At 44.3% G+C, this 25,924-nt stretch overlaps 1 protein-coding gene across 1 annotated transcript in view; it reads right to left on the bottom strand.

Annotated features, from left to right (window-relative positions):
• tmtc2b (transmembrane O-mannosyltransferase targeting cadherins 2b) overlaps positions 1-25,924 on the bottom strand; it is an 86,130-nt gene that overhangs the window by 22,308 nt on the left and 37,898 nt on the right. The window contains exons 2-7 of the mRNA XM_068603804.1: positions 23,929-24,505; positions 5,630-6,476; positions 3,864-3,978; positions 3,277-3,362; positions 1,280-1,464; positions 114-192 (exon numbers count right to left, since the gene is read on the bottom strand). Coding sequence (XP_068459905.1) covers positions 114-192; positions 1,280-1,464; positions 3,277-3,362; positions 3,864-3,978; positions 5,630-6,476; positions 23,929-24,505 — 1,889 coding nt within the window. The remainder of the gene's footprint in view (positions 1-113; positions 193-1,279; positions 1,465-3,276; positions 3,363-3,863; positions 3,979-5,629; positions 6,477-23,928; positions 24,506-25,924) is intronic.

Below are 25,924 nucleotides of genomic sequence, written 5' to 3'. Positions count from 1 at the left end.
TTGTTCCATAATATATTTAGACTCTCAATTCCACTGACTTGTTCTATTCTGTGGACTTCAAAACCACAGCTCCTATAAGCTCGTGGCCGTGGCAAACAAAAAGCAGCTCTTACCCATCATGTTGTAGAGGCTCTGTGGCGCAAACTGTCTTGGCATTTTCTGTAGTGCTTCTTTGAACATTGCGATGGCCTCCTGTGAAGGAAACAAATGGAAAAAAACAAATGAAAAAAAAGAAAAGGAGGTGGGGGATGTTTGCATTAGAGCGAAGAGACCCAGCCAGAGAAACCGGCGCTGTGGTTACTAGTCATCCCTCCCCTGCAGCCGCGGCGCCGTCACCGTGAATACCCAGCGTGGAATTGGGGGTCGCTGGGAGGCTGGTTCATACAGAGTCGAGCAGAAAGGGTCTATCGTCAGAGTCACGGCTGTTAGGACGACTAGAGCGCTGTCACATATTGACTCTGGGATGTATAGAGCTGTAGGTTCGGCGATTTACCTCAGAGTCCCTTACGAGAATTTAAATGGGAGAAGGAGCCGCAAGTACTTTATTGCTGAAGCAAATGTTGCGGTTGAAGATCGGAGGAAGTGGGACTTGCCGCTTCCTCCAGCATGCCAACAATTTATAAAAGGCCTAATTGAATCTGCAGTTCTGCTGCTTCAATCCTGATTGAATCAGCAGCATCGGTGCTTATTGACAGTATAAATGTGCAGCATTGCAAAGCCAGTTACTTTAGCCAGCACTGTCGGTCTTCAGAGGCCTGAAAGAGAGCAAATCTGTGAGAAACTACCGAAAGATTATTTGCACAAAACCCTGTGTCTCCTAAGTAACAAGCAATTCAGGGTCATGTCCATTTAAAACTGAGCATTTTCTCAGTGTCCCAAAAGCTCCTTGGGCAGAGGTCTGCATCTTATCTCAATTCACTATGTGTTACATTCCCCTGCATGCAAAGGTTGGTTGCACAAAATATGTTTGTCCACGTGAACTACAGTAGAGGTTATTTCATATCGTGGCGCTCCATCACCGACAAAGCACATATTGACTGACTTATCCTATCTCAACTTACTACAAATACACATGAGCGTCCAGGAAATTAGTGTAACTCAGCACATCGCTCGGTCTGACACGTGTATATCTCTGTCGTAAACCGTGACTTAATATGATCGATGTCTCATCAACAGTACCTCACTTGCTGAGAGAGGGCCCGGCACGCTGAAATATACACTGAACAACGTATCATGTAGCAAAATGTGAAGTACATTTTTCTGCAGGTGGGCTCCTTACCTCCTGGTGTCCCTGTTCGTGGAGCAGCTTGCCCAGGTTGTACAGGCAGCTGGTGACTGAGCTCTTGTGGGCGTGAGGGTCCTTCAGGTTCTCATCGGGGATGTCAGCGCAGGTCAGGAAGGTGCGCTTGGACTCATCGAGACGACCCTGATTCATCAGGATGATCCCCGTGTTCAAGTAGGCCGCTGTTGGGGAAACGAAACATGGACAATGGAGTGAGTTCCTTTTGAGTTTGGCTCACATCTGCTGATTGAACCCGCTGTTTCCTTGATGCTGAAGTCAACTGGTAATGTCCAAGTAACTTTATACGGGTGTACATTGTACACTAACCCGACTTCATGCCAATAACTGTTTCTACTGAAACTTCCTTCACAAGCCCTCATTTACCAAGATGATATGTATGTGTTTATTCAGTGGGCTTTAATTAATTAAGTAGAAACCTCGCTGCCTGGATTCATCGAGAGCTCCCTCAAAGAGAACATCCATTTCCACTACATATCTAACGACATACCCATTTCCCCTCAAATGGTCATTTCCTTCTCACAAGTGTCTCTCATTGACCTGAATCCTTAGAGATCAATGGTGTTGAAAAGTTGAGTAATGGCCATTTCTACAATACACATTTGAGGTGAAACAATAAACCACCGTGGCTCTATTTGATGCTGTACTGTATCTTTGGCCTTTGCGTGCATCCTGTGGGATAGTTTGGTTGCTTGTTGAACTTTTTTTCCTCGAGCGGTCAGAGACAACATCAAATAATCAATACGCAGCTGGAGAGTAATTAATCTCTGTGGACCTGCCTCTCTAAACAACTCCCTGTCAGGTCCGGTTGTTGGAATAAATTAACTTGATACAGCAGATCAATATGGAGGGATCCTCTATAGGGTGTTGACGTATAATCAAGTTAAAGGGAGCCTTTGTTCCTCCGATCAAACAAGTGGTCTTCTGTCTTTAAAATTTGTTATATTAAAAGCTCACATAGTTTTACTGCACTTCCTCACACTTACAGTCTTATCGCCGCTACATGATGCTGCACAAGATGGTCAAAATATGTGTTTTTTTTCCCCCCATTGCATAGATTATCAATAAAAGCAGAACAGATAAGACCAACTACAGAGAGATAAAAGCGAGTTGTTGTTTTTTTTTACCAAGTTTATCTTCTCAACTGATTTTCTGTTCACAACAAATGTGACAGAAATCAATAGCTATTTACCACAAAACAGCCTCGCTCTGAATAATAATTAAAAACAGGTACAGATTTCAATAGTTAGCTCCCATTTAGTCCGTAAGTAACGTTTAACCTTGAGAAATGCTTTTAACTGTCACGTTATAATCCGGCTGTCAACATGTTTGCTGCTTGCGGTAACTAATTAAGCTTGTTATCGGCTGTAACCGATTGGATAATTGCACGTTGACTGGAAATGTTCTAGTCTTACTGCGATTTTGATGAGGTGGATAATTAATCCAGGGATAAAAGAAGGAGACGCTTTAAGATTCTCTGTTTATCTGTCAGTGGCTGATGCCAAGAACAATGGGGAGCTAATTTATTGCATGATCAGGTAAGATTGTGAGCGATTTGTTCTAATCAACCTGCTGAAGGGGACGGCGTGTGAAAAATGTAATTCCGGCAAAAGCGGGGAACGATTCTCGCGGGATGGAGAGGAGGAGTGATGATCAAAGAAGAAGGAGACACGCTCGAAACTGTGAGGAAATAGAAGACGCAGTTATTGTGTGATGGGTGAGGGGAAATAAGAGAGTAACGGCTTGAATTAATGATAAATGACATCGTGCAGTTGCTTGATCTGTTGACAGGACTTGGCTTTGAAAGCCAGTCAGACGGTTGTGTTGAATGTCGAACTCAGTCGCACACCCACTGCTCTTTGCCACCCATTCCTCTCCCTTCACATAACCACAGCCGTTGTTCACCGTTGCCTGGACACAGCCACAACCACAAGAGCTGGAGATTGTCAATAAAAAAAAAAAGAAGCTGTACTTACATGCCAGAGTTGGCCGGCTCCCAATGGCCAGCTTATAGTAGTGAAGTGCCTCGGAGAACTTGTTGCTCTCCTGTAGCAGCAAACCGCTGAAACGGACAAAAGGAAAGACAGTACAGGCTGTTAAGAGCTTTGAAGAAAGAGGAGATGTTTTAAAGTAAAGAGGCATCTGTAAGGATGAGACGAGAACAAAAGCAGCTGACGCAAGCGAAGAGGACGATTTAGATCTCAACAATCCTCAGACATTTGAGCACACATTGAGTGTTGGCTGAGGATGTTTTGTGTTTCCCCCTCAGGCTAAGACAGCATCATTAATAACCCTGTCAGACGGACAGCCCTCTGGGGAATACAAGACAAGGCGGCACCTCCTCTGAGGGAACAGCTCTGATCAATGGGCACACATGTAAGATGAGAACATGTCCATTTGTCCACACACACTCTGAAGTCATTGAAACATCTGGGACACAAAGGAAAGCCAGTACAAAAGCACACCGTGACATCAACAAAGGTAAAGGAACGTGAGCATTAAGGATCACAAAAAAAAATGTATGAATTGCAACACAGTAGTATGAAAAAAACCACAAACTCACAGGTTATACAGCATGTCAGCCATGTTGCTGCGGTAATAGAGGGCATTTCTGTATGCCTGTTCAGCCTCCTCCATCTCGCCCTGGCTCTTCAAGACATTTCCAAGGTTTCCCCATGCTGACAGGTTACAATAGAAAGGGTTAATCAGACAGAGAGGAATCTGAACATTTGTGGCGACCTTCTGAAAAAACTTTTCTTCTGAATCTTTGAAAGCTGTTGGACTAAAGCATTAGGAGAGGACACGTCTGTGGCAGGTGATCATTTACATTGGATCTGTTTTCTCTCTGAAGACAAAGACATTAAGGACAAAGAGAGCTTTGGGCCAAACGCACCAGTCAATCCTCTGACAGTGGGTATGAAAAGTAGACCACCACAGAGCTGTTGCACAGCTAATGCCATTAGGGTTTGATTTAAAGTGCTTATGTACTTTTTTTGCAGAGACCATGGGGTGCGAAAATAAATGTGTAGGGGAGTAAAAAAAAACATCAAATCAAAGGATGTAAAATAGGAGCGAATGTCAAAGGCAATATAACATAACACCATCTTTGATTTGTTTTTAAGGTTACTTTATAGTGTGCACAAACACAACTTATGATTCAACGCACTGAATATAGAAAGAAACAGTCAATGAATGAGATTAGGCCTTATAAAGTCGTTGTGCATCTATGGTGTTATATTCTATGGTTTCTTCGTCCACAAGTATTATTGAATAAGAAGACAAAGTCCTGGCTCTTGCTGCTTTTGTTGACGCATTTAAAGTGCTATAATATATGCAGCATGCCTTTAAGCAATATATTTACACTATTTAGTTGTTGGAAATCCCAACGTCTATGGAATCTCAGAAGAATAGTCAGTACAAACAGAGAAAAGCAGAAAGACAACCCAGGCGTCCTCCATTCAACAGTGCTCAGTTGTGCACGGGTGAATTCATGAAGTGTCTTTTACAGGAAAGCTTAGTTCACTCTGAAATTTCACAGTTCAAACAATCCAATGAGTGTGTCCGTGTTTGTGGTTGGGTTCTGTTCAAAGCTCATATTAGCAATTATGAATGTGAGTTGGGGACATTGCTGCAGCTCGGTTTCGGCCTGACGGTCTGCCAAAACAAACAGCTGTCACGCCTCAGCTCCGCTCAGAATTTGAAAGGGAAATTAGCTAACACAACATGTCCCGCTGTTGCCTTGCGAGTACCCTGCCCTGCTTCCCCTCCTCAGCAGCTCTGGCAACTTTGCCTCGGATAGAAATCTGTGTTCGGTGACCTTGAATGTGGAGGCTGCTGAATATGTCATCCTCTGTTACAGGTGCCAGTAAGAGACGGGGGATGGGCTCCTTCCAAGTGAGACAGGGCATCTGGTGTCATTAATCAGATTGCATGCTGGCGATAAGATGATGTACGATAAAGAGGTACAACTCTGTTGTGGGCCTCGGAAAAGTAAAATCAAGAGAGAAGAAATTCAGCCTTGAGAAGGACACCAGCGTCATTGTGCTTTTTGGGCCCTGCCTTGTGAGCACTTCTGTGGTAAGGCTAAGTGACAAGAAGAAGACATTTTGAAGCAGCTTGACTTTCAATTATTCAGGGCGGCAGTAGACAGCAGCACACATTATCAAATTTAAAACCGGGCCTAAGAGCTCGCTCACTATTCAACAAAATATGATGGGTGAAAGAGGCTTTTGGCGCCAGAATGTATATGAAAGAGCATAAAGGGGTGTGTGTGCACATGTGAGTGCGGGCGCACCTTTGTGCACGCTGATTTGAATGAAAGGGTCTTACCTTTAGCAGGATTGACATAAATCCCCGACTTGTAGAGCATCTCCTCGTTCCGCCAGTCCCGGTTCCTCAAAACAGTTTTGACACTGAAAAGAAGGACGACGGCAGCGCTGCAGTACACCAACAACGCCCTGAAGGACCTCCGCCGCAGACGGACGTATAGAGACCTCATCCCCACCGCCACCAGCAAGCAAAAGCCCATGCTGGGGATGTAAAGTACTCTCTCTGCTATCACAAACCCAACGTAGAAAAACAAGTTTGTGGCGGGGAGGAAGGGGATGGCCAGCAGGCCCAGCGAAAACACCACAACATTTTCGGTGGTGGGCAGAGGAGTCCTGCTCTCGTAGTGCTTTTTGGTACCATTCTGTGCAGTATTAATGTGAGCGTCTGTGTGGGAATTGTTCAAATGTTCATGATTGTTGTGTTGGTAACTGTGCCCATTACTGTTCCCATTTCTGCCGTTGGTGTAATGATGCGCTTTGCCATTGGTCTCCTTGCCTTTGGCCGTCTGGTGCGTCCACAAGCTGAACCAAGCCAGGAAGAACAACCCAAGGTAGAAGCCTACGGTGTGAATGTTCCTCCCATCTGCAAGGCTCCTGATCAAGGGCAGAGCGTCCATTGACCAATCAAAGCTGAGCGTGTCCGGGCAAAGGAGAAGCCAAAAGTTGATGGCGGGCAGGTAGGAGAAAGTTAGCGTCCTGGTGAGGAGAGCGGGCGAGTCGGCTGCCGGGTTGTCGGAGTTGGAGAAGTTGGGGGGTTTGTTACCCATCCAGTAGAAGCGGCAGGCCAACAGGACGGCTCCCCAGGCTGCCAGCAAAAACACATTCAGCAGCAGGTGGACGTTCTTTCTCTGAAGGACAAAGAAAACATAGAGACAGTGATCAAACCCTCAATCCACAGGAAAGGAAAGGAGCGACTGTTGCTGAAAACATACTGCACATAAAGTGTCAACACTTTTCTGGGTGGTTGTAATATTTATGACTCTTAGACCTTTACATGTACTATGAATCAGTTCTATGGATTAGAAACTAATAAAAGTAAAGGCCCAATTTAACTTCAACTCAAGAAAAAAAGAATATTTGTCCTGTTTTGGCTGCTGTTCTCAACCAAGGTGGTGGGAGAGGGGGGGGGGCACAGCATGCTGACTTTTCATTAAAGCTAGATCATTCACACCAAGTCAATTAATCTATTCTTTATAAATTAGATGACTATACGTTAGAATTTTCCATTTATGAACACATATTTTTCCCTCCATGGCTTTCATAAACATATTGAAAACAAACACAACTGCTTGAACTCCATTTATCATAGTACCGACTCGATATTAAACACTTTTCCAAATGCTGTCGGAACGCCTATGAAATATTTATAGTGTGTTTGGTTGTTTAATACTTTGCCGTCAAAGCTTTGAAAAATGACTGGACATATTTCCGCGCAAGCAGGTTTTTTTTCTAAGTTAGGACTAACGGACCTTTTACATTGTGCTCATATTGGAATATGAAATAAGAACGTGTTGAGCTTTTTCTCACAATCAGCAGCTGGAGTATGCACAGCAATGTCCACTTGTGTCCTGTAGCCTCCATTATTCTCAGGAGTCTGAATCTAAATCTCAGGGCTGCACACTGCTCCGTTTCTTCGCAGACAAATTGCTTTTCATTACTAACAATTAAACCCAAGGCAACGCAGGCTCACCTCACATTACTCTTATTCCAGTTGATGTGATGTTTCTTCATCACATACCAAACGGCGCAAACATGTCTCATCTGTGGTCATACTCTTCATATCAACACTGCTATAGGGATGTACTATTGATCCCCTCGCCTATCCATTGTTATCTGCAGATTGCATCTGGAAAGAGATATTCAGTAACCTCCGGGGACATGTGACTGCAAGGCGAAAGCTTTGTTGTCTGCTCATGATCAATGCAAATGCAACGAGCTGCAGCTCAACACTCACGCTCCAAGAAAAGAAACTGGAAACACCATGACAGCTCATTACAATATCGGCTGTCGCGCAATGACTGAAGAAAACACCACTGGCTGAAAATACAATGCAATCCAACACAACACGTTTGTACGTTCACTGTGTACACTGACGAGTGATGGAAGAACTTATTGCCAAAATGTTTCCTTAAGTGCTCGGTAGAGCAGCAAGTGCACTCGTGTGGATAAAGCACAACACTGTGGCGCTGAATTTTTGGATACAATATTCACAGCAGTTTTTGAAAATACCAGAAACATGAAAATAAACTACTTGTTGTAAAAGGTCAACTCTGTCAAACCCTTCGGTGAAGGCCTGACAACAACCCGGAGTGCAGTATTTCATGATGATAAGCCACTGCTGAAGAAGATATTCGGTTGCTTGGCAACAAAAGGTCATTGTTTCAATCCACATGACCATTTCTCATTATTTTGAGCAACTGCCAAAAGGTGTTTCAGTCCGCTCCACATGCATTCTGGGGGAAGACGGGAGAGAGTGAGGTAATGTATCTTTTATAGTAGGAATCAAAAGAGTGCTAGAATTATGAGAAATGTTATCAGATAGAGTTCACGAATATTAAAGAAAGAATATGAAAATAAAGGCTCTCTGAATAGTGAGCCATTTCAACAGTTCAAGCCGTAATTAATCTACTATAGCTGGAAACCCACTGTGAAAACGGATGTTAAAACATAACATATAAAGATCACAGCTAAGTAACTGAATACAAAACAATGGAGACAAAAACAATTTATTGCAATCATCTCAATGCTGATAATGATTAAAAACAGGAAAAGTGCCGGCATATGTTGCTATATACAGATAAAAACAACTGATAACTTGGTGAAAGGTTCCAAAAATAAGAGAAAAGGGCAGTTTGTCAAACTGTGTTCAAGTAAAGGCTGGAACAGAAAGCACATGGGTCATGAAGCAAAAAATTATGTCAAAAGGGTCTAGTAGAAAATAATATAAATAAGCCCAATTTCCTGTTGAACAAAGAATAACAGCATGCCTATGTATCATTTTAATTAGCCCTCAGTGACACAAATAAATGTTGCATCCATGTTCCTGCTGATTGTGGGAATAACCACTGAAACCAAACACATCCATAAAGACGAGATGACAGAGATGCTTTATACAAGTCAGAGAAGAGTTTGGCTTTTGTTCCCATTCCAGCTGAGAGTTAAATGAGAATTCATGATACATATGAAGCTACAGCTAGCAGCTGATTAGCTTAATTAAACACAACCAATTAGCATAGGAAAGTCTGGCATGTAAACCCAGTATAATCACAACTTGACTTTTTGGGAAATTTGGGGTTTGTAAACAAAGAAGATATAACGGAGGTACAATTTAGTATCAACAGAGACAAGCTAACCGTTTAAGCTAGCTGTTTGAGCTAGTCGTTTCCCAGTTTCCATTATTGGTGCTAAGGGGTGCCTGCTGCTAGCTGTAGCGTGGTATTTATCCTGCAGATATTAGTGATTTTAATCTTCTTATTCAAATGTCACAATACTTTTCACAATACTTTAAAAGATGTCATCATCTTGATTTGTGTTATCTCCAGCTATGTACTGTTCATATGTTCTTAGGTCTAAAGTAAAATACAGCACATTAAATTAACCTTTGACAAAACAATAACAAAAAGTTTGAAACAAACTGATATTATTATCCCTACAGCATTCAAATGTACAACCGTACAACGTGCAGCCCACACTGAAAATCATCCGAACTATATATGAACTCTTGGTATGGCTGGATGGATGCATATTATCCTCTTCAAATCTCAAACACCAGGTTTCAATGTACACTTTAAGTCAATCTCTAAAATCACTGGAGAGGAGAAAACGGAGGTCCTGTGGCCACTTTCTGTAGGTGAGCATAAACTCTTCAAAGAGATAGAGGAGGCTGAAGTGGTCTGTGAGGCCCAGGGGCTTTGTGCATACTTTGCCAGCGAGGCTTGCTGAGAAGGGTTAATACATCTCAATCACTGCTTCAGGGAGATCCAGCTTGGATTTATGAGGCTCTTCTACAGGCTCTCAAGTCGCCTCTCTGGCCGAGGCGCCAGCTCACAAGACACCCCCCTCAAAGTTTTCTAAAAGCACTCTAGAAGAAAAGCTTCATCTGCTTTCAGAGCAAACAGGTCATCCAAAATTGGGTGCGATATGCACGGGGCACCGTGCCAGTTCCGCAACCAGACAACATTCTGGGAGCCGATTTATTTTCCCGTTCAAGGCCCATTCGCGCAGCGCCTTTGATTCTGCAAAGCAGCTTTGTTCCTGCTGCTGTGAGGCCCACCGTCCGAAAGGGCAACGAGGTGGTATGTGCGTTTCATGTTTGTGTGTACACACCTCTGAAAGTACTGTCGAGGACCTGTCACGGCTCCCATGCATGCTCATACCTGGCCCCGGGACAAAAAGATATGTCATCCTGACTTCCCAGAGCACGCTTGGACACCATCACCATAACCACAGCCACATGTCGATGCGAAGGGCTGAGGCGGTGTTTCGTTTACATTCTTACACATTGAGATACCCTCTTTTCCATGCAGAATAAAGTCTATGGGGGTATTGAGAACAAACACACAAAAAAACAATGCTTTTGATTGCATTTGTAACCCCAATGCTCCTCCTCTTGGCCTACTTTTCCAACTGCTCCAACTTCCGAAGGACAATAAATGTGAAAGCAAAGACATATACAGGCAGCAAGCAAACAGGAAGTGCTCTAGAGATGATCTGGAGGACACATTACTGTTGGGACAACATGAACCTTCGGTCTATTATCTCTTGAATGAACAAACATGTGCATCCTCGCTAATACTCCAGCGGTTAAAATGTACCATTCAAAAGCACAAGTTCAATTACCAGCCGGGCAACGGCTCCCTGGTTGCTCTAGCTCTCTTATGAAGAGAAAACCAAGGGATTTCAGCTCTGTGTCTTTTGTCTATAATCCAGTTTAGCCTGAAATAAGTGGTTTAGCACAACCCCGTAGGAGGCCTGAGGTGGGTGTTTTTTTTTCTTTCCCTTTTGTGTTTCAAGCGCAATCAGTTCAGAATTGAAACAATTTAGCTTTTATAAGCCAGGCATGTGAATAAAATATCCTTGGAGATGAAATGCAAAACAGGCCAATTACAGAACCCCTATTTGTGCCTGTGCCTGCCTTTTCCCCACTACACTTTGATTAAGTTGAATTGACTTAGAAGAAAACTCGATCTAAAACGTTTTTCTTCTTCTTCTTCTTTTAACAGTGATGTGAAAGGTTTGTAACAAACTAAAGTAGAAAAGAGCTCAGAGAGAAATTTAATTAATTAGTTTGGGGAAAGTTCTCTATTCTCTGGGTACACACAGGCTTTTTTGCATAATTGGCTGATGCACACCGTACCAAAATTTTCAAGAGCATTTTAAGAACAATCCATCACACGACACATCTAACTAGCCCATCAAAGTGAAACACTGTGACTGGCTCACACTTCAGCGAGTTCCTCTGACAGAATCCTGGGAGAGAAGAAGTGGCATGTCTGACCTATCCCCTTCTCTTCATCATTACTGAGATCAATTGTCTGCAGAGCGCTTTTCATCAAGATCCGGCTTCACATTGATAGACTTGTAATGGAAGTGAAAATGAGCTCAGGGTACCAATCAGGGAGAATAACCACCTTCAAAGCCTTCACGCTCACACACACAGAAAGCTCACATTTTATAAGAGCACTAGAGCCTCTTAAAAAGCCTGCATATGTCATTCTACGGGTTTGATCGTCGGATGTACACCATGTGTCCTTAGTCCCTTGACCTCTGGACCAACTATTTGGGCTTGTGGTTGATGAACCATAAATGCACCACCTATCTTTTCTTCTTACCGGCTGCAGCTGTTGTGATCCGCTCCTTTGAGACAGAGAAGAACCTTTGGTTGTAAAACCCTGATTGTTAGCAAGCAAGACAAGATAAGAACCCGACTATTGCACTTCCTAACAACGTGTTATGGATTACCAACAGCTGGCTCATGTTTTCAAAATGTGATTAAGCTGACAATTTACTACCACACTCAGAACGTGTAAGCTGTCCCATTTAGTTCTGGTCCATTTCATAACCATTCATGTGACAATAACATAAGTATATTGGGTAACATTTCTGGCTGAATGTAAGACACTTTGATGGGTTTTTTTGTGCGTGTTAGATGAAGGGAATAAATAAAATCAAAGCCAGCAGCCACTTAGCTTAGCTTATCATAAAGACAGGGAACAAACCAGCCTACCAACTTGTCAAAGGCTTATAATTTAACATACTATATTTCATTTGTTTAATCTGTACGAAATAAATGGTTATGGGGTTATTTCTTGGCAGTGGCAATTTGAATCTCTAGCTAGGCTAAGCTAACTAACACAAGACAAGTCAGTTAATAAGCATATTTCTCAAAATGTGTAACTATTCATTTAAATAAGTAACAGAGTTTGGATGAGTTTAAACTGTCAGGTGCATTCAGGTGACTCAGAATTTGTGAACACCCAAGAAGTGTTTCTTTCTTTCCCCACAATCTGCTTTGTGATCGAGGTTCGAGCAAATTACACGTTGACTCATCACCAGCCTTATCTCAAGGCACATGCAATGAATTTGCAGTCCTCAATTTGTCATGCAGCTGAGATAAGCTGCGTCGTTGCTGTCATCACTGTATGAAAGGTAAGCCTCTGTGTGGTGCAGTACATAGTTTACTTAAAAGGCAGGAGGACAACTGCTGGGTCGCGATCCGCATGGTGCGAACGGTCATGGAGTCAAACCCTGCAGCGGCCCTCGCACTGCTCATGATCAATGCTTTTAACCCATGTGAACCCATCAGAAAACCCACAGAATCAGCTGGTCTGGCAGATATACGGAGCACAAAGATGGGAGAGGGAGAGGATCTGCCTCAGAAACAGCAAAGCCCTGAAAAAAAAGGCTAAAGATGAGCAGGACTCCATTGAAGATAAGAAACTGACTTTTATTGACTGTGGTGAGGGAGAGATGCGTGGGACCACAAGGAGGTTGAATAAAGTGGGAAAGAGAGCGAGAGGGGCAACACCAAACATGATGTAGTGCTGAATGAAAGCCAGTCAGGTTAAGTTTCTGCGCCAAATGTGAAAAAGAGCAAAATATGCTCTTTCAAGTATGACTGCCCATCTCCAAAGGCCTACAGTAAAAGACATTTTTTTAAAAAAAGGTTGGAATTGAAATGTCCGTGGCGAAAGCAAATAAATTGGAGCGAGAACGTTTCCGACCAAGACGTCGTCAAAACACGCCAGCTCATGCTCTCTTGGTCAGCTTCTATTAACCATAATCATTGAACCAACACGGGATCCATTTCTTTTTAAACCTTCGCTCAACATTCCAGCTCGTCTCACCCCGTCTCACAATAATACACACTTATTTAAGATGTCCCAATCACGCAGCAAAAGGCCTTGTTTTCATGCCGAAGCCAGATGATCCTTGTCTAGGGGTCAGAAAAGGTCTCCCTCTCCCAATGCCATAATCAGAGTACATTTATTTTGTCATCAGTGGCAATCAGGCGTCTATAGATTTATAACGGCATAGGAAAAACATATCTCATTCTGTCAACCAGAGGGTGCCTCTTGAGGGGATGAAATCTGAACTTCTGGTTGAGTTTAAATGGAGAAGTGTGTTGTAGGTAGGCAGGAGGACGATGAAGGAGGGCCCGAGGAAAGAAACATAAACAGCTAATCAATGGAAAATCTTACACTTTGCCAAGTTCTCAGCCATTGCTGAGACTTGAGTTGATGAACATGTATTGAAAAAGCAACAAAACTTCTCACTGTATTGTTCAAAAGCCACAACAGTTTGCCCTCTCCAAGTTCAACTCAAGCACCAACTCGATCCGTTAAAAAAGAAAGAGAAAAAGAAACCCTTTCCATTTGGTTTTTAATTATTTGTTAAGTGAGCCTCATCAAGGTCATGCGTCGTGATCAAGCAGAGGAACTGAGAGACCCTGAAGAAGAAGAAACGATTCTGAATCCATCTTCGTTATACTCAAACAAACTGAAGTCGCATTCAGGAACGGTGAAAGCGGCAGGCAGACCAAACAATAAGCACATAATGACAATGGAAAACCAAAGTCAACTCGAAACCCTTAACATTTCTTAAGACGTATTTATTGAGTGAAACCACAGTAATGGTTTGAAAAATAAACGGAGTGTTCCTTATTTCTGGTCTTTCGTTCACCGTATTTATTCGCACTGAGGGGTCCAACTAGACTGTGTGACCACTGCTGCAAATTTAATGTGACAAGATGCTGATTCAAGTTCTGCGAAGGGGGACGAAATGGGGGTTGGAGAGATGTGCTCTGTGCTCCGTGCTGCTCACGGACTTTCTGAAGCATTTTGCCAGTTGTATCCAAACCAGATTAGTCCTGTCCATGGATGGATTCCCAGTCATTACTATGCATTTGGGAGATCAGAGCCATTGTACTGCAGGGTTTAGAGAGGCAGTAAGCTACAACGAAACATGCATGAATGAGACGCACAAAGCCAGAGCTGGAGTCCAAAGCTAAGCGGATGAAATGTCATTGGAATGTCAGATGCTGGAAGTAGAAAATTGCTCCGATTGCAGATTTCCTCCGAACCGCTTCTTGAAAATAGCTCTCTTGTGTGTCACATTAAGTTGACCACCACGTCTCAGTGACAGCATGGCCTTTGTTGCTGTTTATATTGGCTGGTAACACACACGATAGGGACTCGGGAAACATAGAAAAGATGACTTGTTGTGTGGGATAATGACAAACTGCAGGAAGAACAGTCAACCATAAAGCAGTCAGGTTCAAGATTCATCATCAAATAATAGCGGTCCAATTTTTTTTTACCAATGGAACCGTGAGTGTTTTTTCACGGATAATTGAGAAGCAATCTAAAGACAAAGGAAGCGTCTCTGTGAGAAACAAGACGACAGCCACAAGGTTGTAAAGCTGCTATCGTCGTTATTGTTACAATAACAATGGGAATGTTACGATGCGAAAGGGTTCATTTATAATGATCATTACATTCTAGCTTCCTTCAGCGTTGCAGGGCTTTATAGAGAGTTATAGCTTCATTGTTTTGCTGCCTGACGCCGAACTTTAGTGTTTTCTTTCACTCTCACCTTTCTCATTGTGTGAGGCAGCTGTTTTCAAGGAAAAGGCTCCAAACCACCACTGTACACTACTTGTTCAGACAGAAATAAAGACAATACGCACGCCCAGATGGTGCGGTTCTTTATCCGAAATCCAATTAAAAACACGAGGCTTTCACAGAATATCCGCCAGCTGGAATACCAAAAGGGCACTGCTTGAATTGTAAAGGGACGGAGCCTCGGAACAAACTCATAAAAGCATCATAGAATAATACAAATCATGGGATTACTTTAATTTGTAGTTTTGAGCAGGGACGGTGGATCAAAAATGGCTAGAGAGAGAGAGAGAGAGAGAGAGAGAGAGAGAGAGATAAAGAGCACCCAAGAGAGAGAATGACAGCAAAAGAGAAGCGACAAAAGGAAACAGAGAAGGAGCCTGAGACATCCCGCAGAAAGCAGAGAAACCTTTAATGTTGTGGGAGAATATTGGCAGACATCCCTCTGTGGGTCTGTGGGCCTCCACGCAGCCTTGAACCCCCACACGGGCATGATAACTCAATTCTACACCGGTGTGCCCCCAGATTACCAATGAATCTGGGGATCGGGAGGAGAATCTCCCAGATGGTGCAGAAATCAAGCATGTGTATGTCTCTCATTCATGTGCAACACTCAACCCTTCTGTGACAGGACGGTGACAGTTTCTCCTTTTTTTTTACAGCTGGGATATTACTGAATTATTCATCCTGAGTAGCATATCATGGTGGAGGTAAAACAGACTCTCCATTTTTGTGAATATTAGTTGTATTATCTGTCTTGAAGAGATGTTTTGGGCGGAGCTAATATGGTGTTGCTCACAAAACAAAGCCGTGATCACGCGTAACGACTGGCTTTAATCAAGGCGAGTCCCTCAGTACTACTGAATTTCACTTTACAGATCCTATTGTTGAGGAGGATTCCTTCCACAATTTGGCATCTATGTTTACAACCGGTGGATTGTCCCACGTGGCTTCGCTTCACTGCTGTGATAATCACTCCAATGTGACACGGAGGAGGAATTATAATTGGGCGTGGGCCAGAGTCTATTTAGTCCACACGGTCGACTGCATGTTTAAAGACAAGAAACTGCAACTCTGCAGCTAAACGAGGAGGCATTTGAAAACAATTAGACAGCACTGTAGGGGCAGGAATGAGGGGAAAAGTAGCTGGAGAGCAGCACTCAATCGTGCATGGCTCGACATGGAATGAGAAATGAAATAGGAAAAAATAGACAAATTGCTCATTTTGACTGGGGGAGAATTATGGAGAAGTTCGAGAGCGAAGGCGGACCAATCACTTCACAGCTTTGTTATTCAAAAATCACAGTGCCTTCTTTGTGTTCGTCTCCCAGAAGGAGCACATGTTTGATCAGAACATCATGCCCAGATAATATAGGGGATGAAATAGACATTAAATACAGCACAAGCTGTTCCAGCCAGGCAGGCGCATCCAAATGGTTGATAATTTGTAATAATTCCTGGGCAGTGTCCTGAATGTGTGTCTTCTTAAAGCTATTTTTATGTTACTTTTGTCACAGCAACTTTCCTTTTCGTTAATTATTAGGTTTTATTTAAAGAGGCGTTCCTTGTGAATGCATCCTGAACATAGATGAAGAACATGACGTGAATACCAAAACTAACATAAATGAATAGCACAGGACTAGAATTACTATGTTTACTTCTTTGAATGACATTTTTTATGTAAAAAAAAAAACAACCTAAAATTCCCCCCAAATGTTTTTCAAGACTTTTTAATGTAACCATTTCATTGAACTTAACAGAACAGATTCATGTGGAGTGACACACCTCAACAAATAATATACAACAACTAAACAAATAATTAATGTTGGAACAAAAACATTTGTAGCATAGCAATATCAGCAATCACAGATTTCACGGTTGCGCAAAGATATACCTCTACGTCTCATTAATATGCATGTTTGTAAACAGTCAAAGCGCCAGCTGATATTTATATCTCCTCCCCATGTGCACATCCTAAAATAGTGAGTCTGGTGACTAACTGTCAGACAGAGGAATATCACACGGAAATGATCTGCAGCAGACTCTCCGTCTCTCCTCCTCTTGGTCCCTTGGACCCTCATCCATTAATGTCCCTCCTCTTCAACACATTTCCGCGGCGTCTCTTTCGCACTTCAGACCATCCCTCCACAGTTCTCGGCCCCTGAGCTGGGAGCGCCCACGGCGATGACAGGACCTCTGCTGGAAAACGCAGTGGTCCTTCGTAGCCGTGCGCTCAAGTGGGGATTCTTCTGGGACTCAACCTATTCAGGTAATAGACTGCACCGCTCTGCCTTCAGGGGCCGCTGCGAATATGGGACGCGGCGGGATGACGCAAGAGAGAACCTGCATTTGGTTCCCTTTGTTTGTTGAAAGTGGCCGTTTGCCCGTTGCACATACGAATGATTTCATTTATCTTATCAATCCAGAAGGTTCTGCCAGCAGTTAATAGTTTATTTGCTGTCTGGTTATGTTTGTTTTGAAAAAGGATTCCTAAAAGACATATTTACTGTATTTACTAAATATACAAACAACAAGCATGAGAGATTTCCCAAGAGTTCTATAAACCTGTCATACGCTTCGGGCTGTTCCAGCTTTCATGTGCATCTTGTTGTTGACATAACAGTAACTCATAAAACATCTAAAAGCTGTGATTGTGATTTTGTCCTGTGTATAAAATCAGGTATTTGTTTGAAATAAATCCTAATTAAAGTAACACAACTACATGAAGAAGCAAGAAGAGAAACACTTAAATATAGATGTATTTCAAAACGACATGTCCACATGAAGCCAACGTCGTCTTGTTGTTTTACGGGTACAGAAGCTGGAAGTCTCAAGTATTGCAGTTCTGGCTGACTGAAGTCAGTTTATTTGTTGAGACCATAAAAAAGGAACCATAAATAGGAGCGATGGTCGGCAACTGCAACAAAGACCCACATTATATTTCACTTGTGTTGAAGCTCTGAACTGTTTACAAATCTCGAAACGTTAAATATCTATGGAAGAGTTTAGGTCCGATGTGGACCAAGACTGTGCAGAGAAAGAAACATGTGAATAAAAAATAAAAACACACTGGAAGCATGTTTCAGGAAATAGTATAAGGTAATTTTCTTCACCGTGGGTCTGTTAGTGGCTGTAATACTTCTGGGTGAAGAAATGGGAGCTTAATGATTCAAAAGGAAACCAGCAAATCTATACGCGTCTCCATTGAGACAGCGCTGCAGGACAGCGCTGCTGTGGGACGTTCCTTTCCCGGGACCGAGATCTTCCATAACATGCCACTGTGGCTCCACAGACACGGCTATAAAAAGAACGGTGTATACAATCATCTTCAGCAAGAAGCCCAGCGAGGGCACCACGTGAAATATATTCAGGCCTCATGCTGTATTTCACGTTTGTTTTCCGATGCCGACACGGGGCTTTGTTTCAGGGATGTTTCCCTCTTCCTCTCCGCCTCCGTCGGCTCACAGCAGGCAGAGTCAGGGTCACTGTGCTGGCTGTCGCTGGCACCCTGCCTGTCAGCTTCACTTATACACGATGAACGGGTTGGCTGAAGCGAACCCAGCTCCAGTCACTTCCGATCACGGCGGTTGCACTCGCCTCATTTTACCCCACAGCGGAGACGTTCACGGGTCGAAAGACCGGCTCAATCGCCTGTGTTGGGAATATCTTCACTCTCACCCTGCTTCTGTACGCGCTGTTCTTCCCAATAAGAGGCATGAAGTAAGTTTCAAAACTCATTTTATGGGAGTAGTTTGACATTGTTCACACTTTTCATGCGGCGTGTATGAACGCTAACGCTAACGTGTGCTAACTGTGAAGCTGGTTAGCTTGGCTTAGCATGCCGTAAGGTACCAACATCTGCACGCCAGTGACTCTAAAGCTCTCTTTTGTTTGAGTCGTGCGTTAACCGGAGAATTTAAAAAAAAACTTGTTGTAGTTATATCACCAGACAGTCTCCGCCGGTTTCTTTTTAAGCTAACGGTGGCTACAAGACACCAGGCTAGTCGTTTTCCCCCATTTCAATTCTTCGCACTAAAATAACTGCTTACTATTCCTGAAAGTCGTACAACCTAAACATCTGCGACCCGAATGTCATTCCATTATGCATGCGTCCCACCGCACATTTCCATGTCCAAACCAGGAGCGGTGGTGTGTATCCCCCATGTGAGAGGCAGGTGGGCGAGGGCAGGGGGCACGAGCTGAGCCCACCAGGCCCAATCCATCACACGCTGACGGGAGCCATTAGAGCACGGAGGAGCATCTGTGGAGCCTGGGGAAAGAATGCATCGGCTGGGCCGCGTTTCCTTCTACCTCATCTAATACACAGCAAGGGTATGTATGGGTGTCATATTTCGTATGCAGGGTCTATATCTCCCTCGCACACGCACACACCTTTGAATGTAAACTGGCGCACGTACAGATGTTCTGATGGAACTCACTTCTCACATCTGCCCTCACCGAGTGAGTCCTGGCCTCGCCGGCCTCACCAGCTCCACGACACCTGAGCTCTCTCACCCTCCAGACACATAACGCACACGCGCGCGCGTACATGCACACGCGCCGAAAGCAGTGACCTTGCACTAATACACAAAGTGTGAACAGAAAAGGGGAGGTGTGAAAAGATAAACTGTGTAAGCTTGACATTCACCAAGGGCCAGCTGGGTCCCGTCCCAGATTTGGAAATCATTTTTCCAGCGGCAGCGGACGTGAACAAAGAGAGATCACAAAGGAACACCTCAAGTTTCTCTGGAGACACATCTGAGACCTTGTGAACTCGGCAGATCCTGATGGAGGGACAGCATTGACATTACATCATGGAGATTCTTCCTCTGTGTCCAGTCCACCCTTTCAAAGCATCAGATTTCTGCATTGCGTTTTCAAAGGGTTGGAGCTTGTCATGGTCCTTTAAGGAGTGCCGGCCCCTTTGGGCGTACTGCGTGTCATACGTCACCTGTGTGCGTCTGCACTGGGGCCAGAACTCACTCACATTTTCGCTCTCTGGGTAAAAATATGGACACGGAGTGTAGCATTTTGTGGGCAGCGTTGTCAAACAAAAGACGAATGGAGACTCATGACTAAATAAAGCTGCCCATTCAAAGAAAAGGATTCAAGATGTAGATGGAAATGTTTATGTTGACTTATAGGACCAAACGGGTTTTGTTTTTCCCATCGCCGGAGCCTGTGTGCAGGCCAATTACCCTGCCTTCAATGGTCCAAACATTTATTTTAATGGGAAACTAACAAAGAAAGAACACCTCCGTCCTCAGGACAGACACTTTATTGCAGCGTGCCATGAAATAAACACTGTAGGATCTTATTAAAAAGCATTCCTTCCTACACCAAATTAGAACCTCTAATTGTGTTTCACTATCTCTTATTGAAAATGAGCCCATTACTGTGCACAGTCTCATAAAAAGAGCACATTTTTCCACATTAATCGTGGTAACACCGCACCATCGCGATTGCCAACTGTGTTACATTTGTATGCCGTAGACTCGCTGCACAAGAGCACATGGCCATGAGTGCTTTAATCTGGAGAATATCACCGCTGTAAAGGTCAGCTTGAGTAAACAATTTAATGAAGCTTTTTTTTCCACATTTAAAGACAGCATATGTATTAGAAATAAGTGACTGAAAAGCTGTAGCTGTATACACTGGCACTGGTTATCAACACTGTATATGTGCTGGGGGGCTCAACACGACACGTACAGACTAATGACTGGAGCAAGGAGAAGGAAGCGGGTCATGATTGTTGAAAGGTATATATGAGATTATGGGTCCTAAAAAGTGAAGTTGCAAGTCAGCGCAGGCAGATTGTGTATGAACGAGGTGTTTTTTTGTGTATAGATTCATCAAACACCGTTGGAAAGTGAAGATGGGTGACAAGGATTTTCCTAAAGGGCACAATGTTTTTCTTAGAAAAGGTTATTGGAGCATGCAAAGGTTGCACCAGATCTCTTCATAAAAGCTTTCCCCAGAGTTTGGATGTCAGAGGACGCCAAAGAGCCACCCGTAAACCCAACGTGAGCTCATTCAATTACTGTCCAGGCCCTGTTGTTTCCCCTCTCGCCGCCTCTCTTTAATTATTTTCCTGTTCCACTAACATCAACCGGGGCAGAAAAAGTCTTAAAGTTGAATTAGCTTTCACGCTGAATGCACTGCGTGATCTATTGGAGAATATAAAGTTGACATGCATTTGTCTAACCTGTTTTAGAATTTTTATATTATCATTACGTTTGATAAATGGAAGAATTGGATCCATGTCAGCCCTTCAGGTGGCAACCCACAGACAAAAGCCTGCAAGTAGACACACATACACACTTTGCACAGCACACAAACAAATTATAGTCGATTGACACCGACAACACATTCAGACCTCATTCAGATTCAGCTTGTACGATGTTTTCACACAATTATGTCTTTGATTTTGTTCTTTAAAAGCATCTTTTTTTTTGCATATGATTAATTGGAGCGGGTGCTTTTCATGTCCCAAGATCCGTGATGCAACATATCACCAATAAACCCAGATAATATCCGAGCATTGCCTCTTCCCTCTGATTTGCATGCAGAGAGCCTACACTTAAAGTCGTGATGAAATGAGTTATGAGCCTACATGGAATTGCAGTGAAGCTTTCAGTCTCGACCGCCTACAACCTTCAAACCGCACACAGAAGCCGTAATGACACAACGGGAGATTTGCAGCAGATATAAAACTCTAATGTAATTGACTGTGCGCCACGATCAGATAAGCAGGCCCCCCATTTCACCGTTTCCAACGTTAAATGTCAAATGACTGCGGCTGAGTGGAGAGCTCGGTGATAAAACGCAGCGCCGGCCCACTGTGGCCCGCCAGTCACGCACCGAGGCGGGCTCATTAGTCCGGCTGAATTATGGGTTTTATGTATTTAAACAAAGAAACGGCTGGACATGGTGACAGATTGTATAAGCGTGTATGCGTCTCCCTCTTAATGCTGCTTACCCGTTCACGAACCACAGTTTGGATGACCACGTTTTCACTACCTGGCGGATCTCGAACCCGAAACTGAACTGCATTCATGTTTCCCCGTGATCGTTTTCAGCTCTGTGCAAAACGAGCGCTCAGGCAGACGGCCGAAGGCTCAACGCGCCCTCAAGGAATACACTCCCTACGCTTATCATCAGTCAAAGTGACTGCCTCCCTCAACAGAGACAAAGGGAGACGAATGTGCACACTGTTGAAGGATAACAGATCAGGCCTCGCCGCTCGAACATGCGAATACACGCTCAGAGAGCGCCATCACACTGCAGGCCGACAAGAAACCTCCCAAGTCAACATGATTGACATGATGATGACAGCTCTCTGTTTGTGCTTCCTTTTTGTGTTGTCTGTGGTGCGACTAAATGACACACTAGGATAAAGACACTTGGCAGCTTATATCACAGACATGTTTAAAAAAGGAGCCATATACAGCGGGCTCTCGACAGAATGAAAAACAGTTAGTTGCTTTGCAGAGGGTTTCCAAAACCCACGCAGTTACTTATTTGTCTTCTCAAAGCAAGGTGCAGTAACCCATTGTGAGACTCTTCTTCCCTGAACTCTCGTGTCTTAGTTTAACTTGGTCATTGCACCAGCTATTGTGGGCAATTCACCCCACACTTTCTTTGAGGGTGCAAACATAGATGTTGGAAGGTTGTAGTTTGCAGTGATGGAAATATACCTGTACGTATAGCCTGTACGCTTCATTTTATTCATTTTGTTTAAATGAATAAAATGTTAAAATGCCTCGTTCAGGGGTTTTGTGAAGGTCCACGTAGAACTTTTTTCCTCATTAACAATGAATTACAATGAATGCCTTTGGAGAGACACCATCTTTCCACTGTAACTAACAAGGCTATTAACAAGGCTTTGAATGGTTTCGCACATCTTTACCTCGTGAATGTCTCTCCCTTTATACTCCCAGAACAAACAGTTAAGACAAAGACTTTTCTTATTATTATTATTCTTATTATTAACCATTCCACATGCAACTTGCAGCAACAGAAACTTCCTTCAAGAAACATTCAAAAGACTTTTGAATCGTGCTTTACTTGTTGCCTCTCTTATTGCCGATTCCGTTAACCACAATGGCAAGCCATGAAAGAAATCTGTTCGGCTCGCTCCACGCCAGAAATATAACTATCTGCCAGTCCGTTTTTTTTTTCTTCTTCTTCTTCTTCTTCTTCTTCTTCCCAAAAAACAATTGGATCAGCAGGCTTTGTGGATTTTCAATCATAAAGTTGAAAAACTGTCAGCTATGAGGCATCATCTCCCTCGGCCCTTTTGGCCCGGCTTCCTCTTTAGTCTAGCCATGCCTGACAAACCATTAGAGGGCCTGTCTGCCTGCAGCAATGGATGGGACCGACTCCAGAGGACACAGGGAGTCAGATAAGGCTTAAATCAAGAGAGGACCGCGTGGAGAAGACGGCAGCAGAGGCCCTCACTCTTCATATTCACAATATGCTGAGCAATGAAAGGGACAGAGTAGATTTGCTCTTCAATTAAACAATTTTCTCTCTTTGTTTCCATCCCTGTGTGTGTGTCTCTTTATGTTTCAGCCTCTATCCTTGCCCCCACCCCTCCTCCCTCGCCACACAACATATCTCAAAGTGTCGTTCTTTGCCGGGGCGTGCCGGAGAGCCGCCCTCTCGCTGCTGCTCTGGAGCCCTTTTGTCACGTTTGTGCACACGTCTTGTTGGATTAGTTATGATGAGTAGAGAGTTGTGGACGTCACATTGACCAGACAGCAAACAGTAAATACTTGTGACAGGAGCTGCTGGGGGTTAAAAGCTGAATGCTTTAAGAGCAACAAGAAAATATTAAATGGCCAACACTTTTTGCTATCTCAGCTTTTTCTTTTGGAAAATGTTTTTACTTTCTTTTGCAGTGTGCAATGTCAATACATGGAGGCACAAACCGCCACACACATATACAGTACATGTGGGTTTACACTTAGTCCTGAGGCTGAACAGATTCATATTTGTATTTCTAAATTCAAGCAATAAATTTCCTCCCACCGACTACTATAACGAACTTTCATTATGATAATGATCAATGAGATTCTTTCCAGATTACACATATTCATTAATGAATATCCACGCAAGATAAGAGTCAGATGACAGATATGACAAAAGCAGCGCCACCAGGCGAGAACAAACCGCTTACCTTATAGAAGAGCATGATGACCTGTCGCAACTTGAGCTTGTGGAAAACGCAGACGTCGTACAGCGCCGACACGGCCAGCACGGTCACGCCGAGCTCCTTCCACAGCATGCTGCACGCGGCGCAGACCAGGCTGCCCAGGAACCAGGCCGCGAGTCGGCAGGGCCCGGCGTGGCCGCGCAGCTGGCAGTGGCGCACGTAGCACAGCAGGGACAGCAAGAAGAACAGGGCGGCCCCTTCGTCGGCCCGGCCCACGACGCCCGCCACCGCCTCGGTGTGGATGGGGTGGGAGGCGAAGAGGAGGCCGGCGAGCAGGCTCCACGGGCCTCCTCCCAGCAGCAGGCGAGCGAGGGAGGTGAACAGGCCCGTCACGGCCCCGTGGAGGGCCACGTTCACCAGGTGGTAACCCCAGGGCTCCAGCCCACCCACAGCATGGTTGAGGCGGAAGGAGAGGGTGCAGAGGGGCCTGTAGGACTTGTGGCTGCCACTGTGTGTGAGTAAGGTGCCCCAGAAGTCATCGTAGAAGATATTTGTCCAGGGGGTCTCGGGAAGTAGATCCTGATTAGTCTTGATTGCCCGGCTGGAAGGAGAGCAGAAAAATAAACGGTGAGAAAAGGACTTTCGGATACTCTGCTGCATTTATGTCTCTTCCATTATTGCGACACCGCTTCACCGCCTGACCACCACCGCCCTGCCACGCTCAATGAAATGCCCCGTGTGAATGCAGTGTTTATGGTATACAGTATTTCCACTGGCTGATTCCCCGAGGCGTTGGAGCTATTTCTTCACCAGTGCAGACTAAGCAGAAAACACAATTTGCTGTGAAATTAAACTTTGCATTTGCTCACAGCTTTGCCCCCAGAGTGTGGTCATGTGGCATTCACTAACAGAACATCAGAGGGTTGGCTTCAAGCTCTGGGCAGCTTTGCCACCGCAGCCACAGCTGGAAGAGCTGTGGCTGCGGCGGGGATTAAGCAAGAGCACCCCGCCCCTCGGCCACAAACAAAAAACGGGCACGCAATAGGGGGAACGCCATGTTGGCAAAATGCAGCTTGGAGAGAAGGTGCTCGGTGGTGACGATCGACATGGCGGCTCGGAGTTTGTCCGGGGGACAAAGCAGCAGCGGTGCAAAAAAAAAAGAGAGCCGCGTCCATAAAAACATTTACAAATGTGTACTACCAGGCTTTCTTGGCAGGCATGGCCACTAAGTAAGGGGCCAGTTTGACCTCCTCCCTGTCAGGGATGAACCTACGTGACCTAACCTAATGCTGCTACATCAGCCGCAAGCTGTGAGTCAGTCAGTGGCTGAGGGGGACGGACAACAGGGGTCAAGGAAGGGGGGGGGTGCACGTTTATCCCTACACGAGTCCTTAAATGCTTTTCCTGTCTCTTCTGCCACGATCGGAGGCCTTTAAACGAAGTTGGGGGCCGATGATTTTAGGGCCGCAGAATGAGCCTCCGCAGAGACGAGGTGGCTGGCAATAGCAGAGCAGAGGCGTTGTAATTAAAGGTGTGACAGATGAGACATGACACGTGATAACAAGCCAAGTGCACCAGGTTGTAATGTGTCCTCATGGCAGTCACAATTAACTCACTCGACGGGCGGGAGGGGGGGGAGAAAAAAGGTGGGAGGGAACCGCAGGCCGTAAGGATGTTTTAACATTTTTCATATATGTGTAAAATAATGTAAATGTGAGGAAAATGAGAAGAAAGAACAACATAAAACGCAGTGGATTCGAGGTAAATCACTGCTCCCTCGGCTGTTCTGAAGTTCTTAAGCATAACACTTTACTTTGGCAACTGAAACCTCTCACGACCAGAAAAAGGTGCGCAGAAATAGCTCCTCTTATGATGGATCCAAGGGAAATAAACACTACCTGGCCTTGGGATGTTGGAAGAGGCAGAGAATTAATCAGCCGGGATATAATAGAAATGCCTTGGATGTCAGCGCACAGATGATAGGGTTTCTCTCGCTTCTCGAGTCAGACTGACGGAGGCT

The sequence above is a fragment of the Clinocottus analis genome, unplaced genomic scaffold (genome assembly GCF_023055335.1).
Source record: "Clinocottus analis isolate CAN_PGR_092001 unplaced genomic scaffold, fCliAna1.0.p SCAF_6, whole genome shotgun sequence".
NCBI classification, from domain to species: Eukaryota; Metazoa; Chordata; class Actinopteri; order Perciformes; family Cottidae; genus Clinocottus; species Clinocottus analis.
Note: the sequence above shows the minus strand (reverse complement) of the source record. Positions and strands in the feature narration are given on the sequence as shown.